Raw genomic sequence first — 9,252 nt, 5'->3', positions numbered from 1 at the left:
CCTGAGTTCAATCCCTGATTCAAAAAAAAAAAAAAAAAGTATACTTAACAACTTGTTTTACCTTTTCTGGTAAACTATTTTCCTTCTTGCATTTTGAAGGTTCAAGTGATAAAGGCTTAAATGTATGTTTTCTTTTGGCTATGAGAATGCCTTCATGGTGCTTAGTGTGATCCTCCAGCTTCAAGTGAAGGAGAACAGACTTAATGGGCAGTAAGTTAATTAATTGCTTCTATTCAGGGATATATGGAAGTATATAATATGGAATATAAATCTGTCACTTCTCATTTCATTAAGGTGCTTTCATACTATGTCTATACACTCGTCTTTCAAAATTACCTGTGTGTCCTTTGAGTTTTCTCTTCAGAGCACGTTCTTTTTTTTAAAAAAAGTCTTTTTTTTTTTTTTTAAATTTTATTTATTTATTTGTGTGTGTGCATGTGTGGCCAGCTCAGCCCACCAGGGGGCAGGGCTGGCTGGCATGTGGTGCTGGGGGATTGAACTGTGGTCCTTGTGCTTTCGCTAAGCTTGTTCTAAGTAGGTGCTTTAGACCACTGAACCATCTCACCAACCCCCAGAGCACATTCTTATGGAAAGCAGGGCTGCTACCTTTCACAACTCTGGGATGCAACATTTTACATTGTGCAGTGGGGTGCCATTCTTGGAATGCATTGTGTTATGTAATGTGAATGTTCTGACAGGCTGGCTGCGTCCTGAGCTCTGCGTTCCAGTCACTACTCATACAAATATTTGACTGTTAGAAATTTCAAAAATTAGTCCTTTTGGACCTCTTTTCCTTAATACAGTGAAGGTACTGGAGGTGCACACTACTGGTGTGCACACTAATCTTAAAAATGTTCAGTGATTGGAGCTTCTTGTAAGATTTTTAGCACTGCTAAAATGCAGGTATTCCTGGGATGGGACATTGTTGCAGTTTTTAATCTCAGTATAAAAGGGAAAGAAAGAGTAGCACCTTAGGGAAATAGAGAAGGGAACCACCTGTGTATGTGAGTAAAGAGCTGGAAAAAACACCTGAGAGTTATTACCTAGAGTCTCCTTTCTTCTTGCATTTATGGGAACTATTTCTTAAAGTTTTTCTTTAATGCCTTTCAGGTTGACCTCTTCCTGAGGTTTTTCGCTCCTGGTGCCAGTTCTTTTGTTTTTTGAATAACTTAAATTTATTACTTATTTAAAACTGAAATAATGAATTTTAAAAGGAAAGGGAAAAAATGGTGTTCCTTGCCTTTAGCTTTTAAAAGTTTATGGTGTCACATTTCAGTTTTAGGGCCAGAGATAGCTCAGTAGAATAAGCGCTTGCCTGTCAAGTGCAGGGTCCTGAGTTCAATCCCCAGTACCACAAAAAAAAAAAAAGTTTAGAAAATTAGATTTTTTTGTGTGTGTGTGGTATGGGGATTGAACTCAAGAACCTGAGTTTGCCAGGCAGGGGCTTATTCTTCTGAGCTATCTCCCCAGCCCTAGAAAATTAGAATTGGTAAACTTTATTTGTACTTGGAATTAAGCCCAGGGCTTTATATCCCCAGTTCTGTAAACACTCATTTTTATTAGACTATACTTTATTCACACATAAAAATGCATAAAATTATTACACTTGCAATGACTATGGAATAACAGTGCATGCCATCCTTAAAAGCATGCATATGCTTTGCTGGGAATTTCCAAGCCATTTAGCAAAAAGTGTATATATGTCAGGTTTTTCTTGTAAATTATGGATTTTTTTTTTTTTTTTTTGGCTCGGAATGCCCTCGGCAGGTTTGGCTGGCTTGAGTTGTGGGGATGAACCATAGCAGCCTGAGCCTGATAGCTTTGTTGAAGCAGCCCCTTAAAGAACTGAGCTAAGGGGCAGGCCCCCTGTTGTAAATTATGGTTTGCAATTTTAGTATATTGATAACTGTTGAGCCACTCAAAAATTCTTCTTTATTATTTTTTAAATTATTGTTTTAGTTAGTATCTGAGCTCATCTGAAAAAAAAAAAAGTAAACCCCATGATGTTCTACCATTTTCCACTTTAAATTTAGTGTCATATATACTTTCAAATACAGAACAACTTAGCCTGTGTGGTGGCACATTCCTGTAATCCCAGCAGGAGGATCCTTGCAAGTTCAAGGCCAACCTCAGCTGCAAAGTGAGTTCAAGGACAGCGTGAACTACACAGTGAGACCCTGTCTCAGACCAAAAAAACCCAACCAAACAACCAAACCAAAAAAACAAAAATACAGAAGAGCTTTAGTAATTTTCTTAAAACAAAACAAAATAAAACAAAAAAAGCCCCCCAAAATGAAGACCGTTGCTTACAGGCATGCGTGGCACATGCCTATGATCCCAGCAGTCTGGGAGACTGAGGCAAGAGAATCACAAGTTCTAGTCCAGATTCTACGCACTTTAGGCAGACCCTGACTCACAATAAAAGTAAAATAATAAAAGGGCTAGGGATTAGTTCAGTGTGTTCAGTTGTCAGCACTACCAACAAAATAAAACAGTTCTTTTGATGAATTAGGCATACAAAAAGAAATACACCATTAGAATGTTTTCCCACTTTGAGACTATATTTTGAAACTAAAATATAAGTTTATATGAAACATATTTTAAGTAAATGTTATAAGCATGCATTATAAAAAGCAAGAGAAATGTAAAGGAGAAAAAGTAAAAATGTATTATACTTTTGGGGACTTCCCTCTCTCTTTAAAATTTATTATAAGAACAGGGAACTTTAAACCAAGTAACACTTTTGTGTATATTTTTGATATATTTCCTTCACCTGTTTTTCCTATTTCAAGAGGTACCAATGGAATATTTATGGAGATAGGATTGTTCTGGAACCTTGGAATTTCAGATCAGAGTAAAATTATGCTCTGTCTCTATTTATGGTAAAATCCCTTGAATTGAATTCTCTGGTGCTTTTAAGCATAACACTTGAAATGATCAATTAATCCTAATAAATTCAATGTAGAACAGTTTAAGCTGTGGTATTCTCTGAGATAGACCATGCCTATAAGTCTATTTTTCTTCTGTGCTAACTATAGGTATATTGGAATTATATGTAAGCGGGTGTGAATGTTCAAACAATGTGGGTGGTTGAGTTTCTGTTTACAGTTTACCTGAAATTTAAGTTTTAAGTTGTGTTTTATTTGACAATTTATACTATCCAGGACTTTTTGTTTTTGCCTTTTATACTTCGTATAGCAAAAAGGAATGGTTTCTAGGTAATTAACCCCATGTGTAAAACCTGAGAGATCTAATTTCTGTTATAAGAACCTTTGGGTTTTGTAGGCGATAGTCTACTTAATCTAAATGCTAAGAAATAGGGATAAAACTTACAAAAAAAAAAAACCTTTAATGATTAAATATTCTTAGCAAGATAAAGGGTAGAAGTTGAATCTGTAGGTCAGTATGTATGGTATGTATCCTGGAGCTCTGACAGTGATTAGAAATTTGGTCAATAATTTATACTAATGTTTAATAGACATGAATGATTGCTCTGAGCTGTGAAAATAAGCTTTTTTACCTGACATGACCTTCATTTCTTAAGCAGTTTTTAGGACATTTTTATTTTAAAATGTAGTAAAAAGAATTCTTTTGTATTTGTTCTGAGGGTTAGTTTAAGAATAACTTCAATGTTATATTTAAATGCTATAATAAATATTTTGTGGCTTATCAAAAATGAAAAGCTATGTAAAATGTTTTTATTTAATCATAACATGACATTACAGTAAGACAAATTTTATTGTCAGGAATTATTTTAATTAAAATTTTAAGGAAGTCTGAAGCTCTATAAGTTATCTCTTGGTGATAGTATAGCATAGCTCATGATGATACATTTTATGGTCTTTTTATATAAAAGTCAAATTGTTATATTTCTTGGCATTCTCTGCATCTGTACTCAAAGTCAAATAAAAATAATTTTGAACTATTTTTTATATTTGTTAAAATACAAGATTTTCTTGTGAGTAGCTGTGTTCTTATCAGCCAAGATAATTTAATATAAGCAGAAAGCTTCAGCCCAGGTTTTGCTTTTAGTCTAGATCTTTCTTTAAGAAAAATCCTTTGTTAAGACAGACCGAACTGCTGAAATGAAATTGCTATGGGAAGCTGAAATTAGCAAGTAGCTAGTTAATATCCAATGTTTTTGGTTTAAAGTCCAGATATAGATCATGTTTGTATAAAATGTAATGGATTTTCCATTAAGGCACAGATGGTAAAAGTGCTTATCAAATAGCACAAGGCAGTCTTCATATTTTCATAATAAAATCCTACCAAGCAATGGAATAAATAATTGCTTTTTTTTTGCTGTCTAGAGGGAACAAAGCTTTCTGGTTGGTTTTCATGCTAAAATATTTTTCTATTGTATCGTAAGGACATGGATTACCAAATAAAAAGATGGTATAAACCTACCTCTTGTCTGAAAGGGTGCAGTTGAAGCGATGGTATCGTCTGTTTGTAATGCAGTCTAGTGCACAGCCAAGATGGAGCTGCGCTTCTATTGGTTAGATCACAGTGCAGTGGAGGTTTCCTCTCTGTTCATTTGCATTAAGTCCTGCCACCCTGAAGAGTAAATCATTCATAAACCTGAATAGAGCTGTCTTGAATAGCAACTGTTACCTTTTCTTTTTTTTTTTTTAATCCTTAGGCTAAATTTCTGATGAGAATTACTAACCAATTGATATCCCCTAGTGTTTATTTCTAAAATTTCACGTTCTTCATTGAATATTCCAGTGCTGAGGCTAAAAGATAATGCCGGGAGGAGTACTGACCTAGGAAACAGTGATCTGGGTAACCAGCTTGATATTTCCTCCAGGAAGTATACATAATATCTCATAAATGAGATTTCACTTTCTTAATTTTTCTGTTAATACTTGTTGTATATATAAATCTTGCTGTCTGGAAGTGATTGTTTCCATATGAGGATTGGATTTAGAAGCAGTTCTGAGGGAAAAGGTTTTTAGCTTTTCACATTGTAAGAGGTCAGGTAGGTAAACACAGTCTACATTTAAAAGCAGTCTATGACAGTGTATTTTAAATGGCAGAATCGTCACCAATTGACTGTTCAGAGAGAATGTTACAATGTACTATTCAGAGTTTGGTTTAAACATGACAGCATCAAATTCTTAATTAAGAAAGTGACTGTTGAAGATACCAGTCAACTGCATACATCCTTGCTGTATGCATCTAAAAAAACTATAGATAAATTATTAGATTTGTCTCAGGGACCATAAAAGGTTATGTGGAAATATCCTTATTATATTCATACATTGAACAAATATTTTTTGAATGTTGATTATGGTAGGTTTATAATTGATCCTTTGTATAGTGTTTTTCTTCAATACGCTATAATTGTTCTCTCTCTCCCCCTCCCTCCTCCCTCCCCTGTCCCCCCACAAGGTGTTTGTTGAGGCTGACCTTGAACTCACATAGCCAAGGCTAGCCTTGACCTTGTGATGCTCTTGTCTCAGTATCCCAAGTATTGGGATTACAGGTGTGCACCATCACACCTAGGTCCATTTAGTTGTTTATACAGCAGGATAGGATATGTTTAATAGTATTTTACTAACTTAAACAAGGAAATGTGAAATGTACATTTAAGAATTTCTATAGTCTGGCACCATAGCTAGTTTCAAATGCAGTACTGGTAAAGGCTAGTAAAGAGGTCTTATACAAGGCAGTACTACAGGATTTACAGCTGTATTTAAATCTGTACGTGGTTATTTACTACTCTCAATTTTCTTTTAAAAGAGAACAGTAATGCCTCTTTTTTTTTCTTCAGATAGGGTCTCATGGTATAGTTGAGGCAGGCATTTGACTTACTATGTAGCCCAGGCTGGCACTTGGCCATCCTTCTGCTTCAGGCTTCTTACTGCTGGGTTTATTGGCATGTACCACCATGCCCAGTGTAAGTGGGTTTTTTTTTTTTTGTTGTTTGTTTGTTTGTTTTTGTTTTTGTGGAACCAGGGATTGAACTCAGGCCCTTGCGCTTGCCAGGCAAGCACTTATTCTACTGAGCTAACTCCCCGCCCCCCCCTTTTTTTTTTAAAGAAAGGGTATCTTTATTTATTTTTATTTTAATTTGTGTGTGTGTGTGGCCAGCTCAGCCTACCAGGGGGCGGGGTGGGCTGGCATGTGGTGCTGGGGGATTGAACCACGGACCCTGTGCTTTGCTAAGCTTGTTCTAAGTAGGTGCTTTAGGCCACTGAGCCATCTCACCAGCCCGTAAGTGGGTTTTAAGGAGAGATTAAGTGTGAAAACAATTAACCCTTGTTTCTGGCAAATAATAAATGTTCAATAAATGTTAGTTAATCTAACAGCTGCTTGTGTCTTGAACATCTTGGAAAACTGAACTGTGTAGGTAATACTTGTAATGATGTAATGACTATAAAAGAACACCTATAAAAGTTTTTAATTCTTCCTTTGTATTTTTTTTAGGCAGCATCTTGGTATGTAGTCCAGGATGGCTTTGACCACACTGTGTAGCCCATACTGGCCTCAAACTTGAGGCAGTCCTCCTGCCTCAGCCTCCCAAGTGCTGGGATTGCAGGCATATACCACCACACCAGGATATAAGACAGTCTTACTAGTATTGTTGGGCTAGGAAGATAGCTCAGCAGTTGCCTGGCAAGCACAAGGACCCAGGTTCAATTCCTGGTACTGCATGCAGTGCCAGCCCTGGAACCCCAGGTGCACCATGCTGGCCACCAAAACTGGGCATGGTGGTGCGTTCCTATAATCCTAGCACTGGGGAGGCTGAGACAGGAGGATCACTATCAGTCCAAGCTGTGTGGTGAGACCCTGTACCAAATAAATAAATAAAAGATTAAAAAACAGCCTATTTATTTATTTATTTATTTATTTTTGGAACCGGGGATTGACTCAGACCCTTGCACTTGCCAGGGAAGTGCTTATCCTACTGAGCCATCCCCCTGACCCCAGTATTTTTATTTTTGGAAGCAGTAGACTTCTGTGTGTCAGTTGGAAGTTGTTCTTTTTCTTCTGAGAAAGGGTTTCCCTGTGTAGTTCAGACTGGGCCTGGTGTTTAGTATGTAGCCCAGTCTGACCTCCTATTCCAGGTGACTCCCTTCTGCCTAAACCTCTTAACTGCTGGAATTACAGGCTTACATCATCATGCCCTGCAACAAAGTTGTTTTTTTTTTTTTTTTTGGTGGAACCAAGGATTGAACTCAGGCCCTTGCGCTTGCTTATTTTACTGAGCCATCTCCCTAGCCCCCAACAAAGTTGTTTTTAAGGGAAAGTTAGATACAGAGTTTCATTTTAGTCTCAAAGCATATTCAATAAAGACTTTCCACTAGCTATTCTCAAAGGAATGTTATGTTGCCATCTAGAAGCTGTTCTCTTGGATCTCTGACAATTGTTACATTTGACTTGTGGTTGTTCTAATGCAGTCTTTTGTTTAAATGATTATTACCAAGTTGATGCTAGAGATTGGCTCTTCCTGCCCTTTTATTTAGCCTTTTTCTTTGTGGATCAACCACATGGGAATTTATAGTATCTGATCTGGTGCTTTGCTGATAGAATATATAGTTATGAGGTTTTATTTTAGTACTTATGATTAATTTTTACTGTTCCTACCTATGAATAATGGAATGCACTTGTGATATGATCATGGCATTAGGGTTTTTGCCATCTGAAACAAATTGTTTTCTATAAAAGTCTGTCTCATTCTTTGACTCACTGTCTCTAAATATAAGGATTTTTTTTGGCTGCCTCAGGATGCCTTAAGGCCAAGTCTGGAAAGGCATGAGGATCTGGGGGTCAAACCACAATATCCTGAGCCTGACTGCCTTTGCTTAAACAGGCACTTAAACAACTGAGCTATTGGGCAGGCCCCACTCTCTCTAAATATGAAAAATTACTCGTTTATAGTGTTTTTAAGTCTGCTAGGAAAACTTCTTGGATCAGGTTTATGATGTTCCTTTGTCTAAGTAAGGGCAGAAATATCAAATGTAAAAGTCTTCATTAAAGAACTACAATGTAATGTAGTTTATTTTTTTGGGGGGGTTTGGGCAGAACCGGGGATTGAACTGAGGCCCTTGCGCTTGCCAGGGAAGCACTTATTCCCCTGAACCATCTCCCCAGCCGTAATGTAGTTTAAATTATTGTTTTATTTCTACCCTTAGTGAGAAAATAGTTTAATATGTACTCCAAGATTTTTTCATCAGAATTTTATAGGATAGAACTTGCTAGATGAAAATCTCAAATTTTTTACGAATTTCAAATCATCTTCCTTGCTTAAATGTCAAACCGACATATATGAAATTGTTAAAATTGTCTTTTTAAATCTTAATTTCCAACAGATCATAGCAATGGATCATTTAACTTCAAAGCTCTATCAGGAAGCTCTGGATATAAGTTTGGAGTTCTTGCCAAGATTGTGAATTACATGAAAGTAAGTATTTTTTTCAGACAACACAAATCCTGTTTAACATTTTAGCGAAAGAAGGAAATAAGGATTATCAAAAGTTAAAGTTTGTATAAAATTTTTTTTCACATATAAAAATTTATCAAATTATACCTTGTCAGTGCATATAGTTTATTGTATGTTTATTATATTTCAATGAAACTATGAAAATATGGGTGCTGCCAGCCTTTTACATTATTTTAAGTTGGCACTGTAGCAATTCACATAAGTATATTTAATTTACAGTGACTGAAGTACAGTTTAAATGTGTGACCAAGCCGTAGATAACGTCCCCTCTTAATTAGTCTGTAACTACTAGCAAAATCAGTTAGAAAGTATGGCTTTTAGCTATATTATATCCATTGGTGTGAAATGTAAGAGCTGTATTGGTCAGGCGGATGGAGTTGTTCCATCTTGGATGAGAAATTAGGGGTCTTAGAAAAATGCTGACTTAAGGCTGGCCAGATAGCTCAGCGGACTAAAGCGCCTGCTTAGACAGACACAGGAACCGGGGTTTGATCCCTGGTGTGCCATGCTGGCTCCACCCTTGGGGTGTACTGAGATGTGATTGAGACTGGGGATGGTGGTGTGTGCCTGTAATCCCAGCACTTGGGAGGCTGAAAACAGGAGGATCACTACGAGTCCAATCTGTGTAGTGATACCCTATAGACCCTGTACTGGGCTGGTGAGATGGCTCAGTGGTCTAAAGCACCTACTTAGAACAAGCTCAGCAAAGCACAAGGACCACTGTTCGATCCCCAGCACCACATGCCAGCCAGCCCCGCCCCCTGGTGGGCTGAGCCGGCCACACACACACACACACACACACA

The 9,252-nt window shown here is 37.0% G+C and overlaps 2 protein-coding genes across 2 annotated transcripts in view; one reads left to right on the top strand and one right to left on the bottom strand.

Moving 5' to 3' along the window:
• Smim18 (small integral membrane protein 18) overlaps positions 1–4,472 on the bottom strand; it is a 7,688-nt gene extending 3,216 nt beyond the window's left edge. The window contains exon 1 of the mRNA XM_004633292.2: positions 4,408–4,472. The gene's annotated coding sequence lies outside the window, so the exon portion shown is untranslated. The remainder of the gene's footprint in view (positions 1–4,407) is intronic.
• The window catches only part of Gtf2e2 (general transcription factor IIE subunit 2), a 103,440-nt gene that overhangs the window by 35,296 nt on the left and 58,892 nt on the right, over positions 1–9,252 (top strand). Inside the window, exon 3 of the mRNA XM_004633294.2 lies at positions 8,319–8,410. Within this exon, the coding sequence (XP_004633351.1) occupies positions 8,319–8,410 (92 nt within the window). The remainder of the gene's footprint in view (positions 1–8,318; positions 8,411–9,252) is intronic.

The sequence above is a fragment of the Octodon degus genome, unplaced genomic scaffold (assembly GCF_000260255.1).
Source record: "Octodon degus isolate 3935 unplaced genomic scaffold, OctDeg1.0 scaffold00053, whole genome shotgun sequence".
NCBI classification, from domain to species: Eukaryota; Metazoa; Chordata; class Mammalia; order Rodentia; family Octodontidae; genus Octodon; species Octodon degus.
Note: the sequence above shows the minus strand (reverse complement) of the source record. Positions and strands in the feature narration are given on the sequence as shown.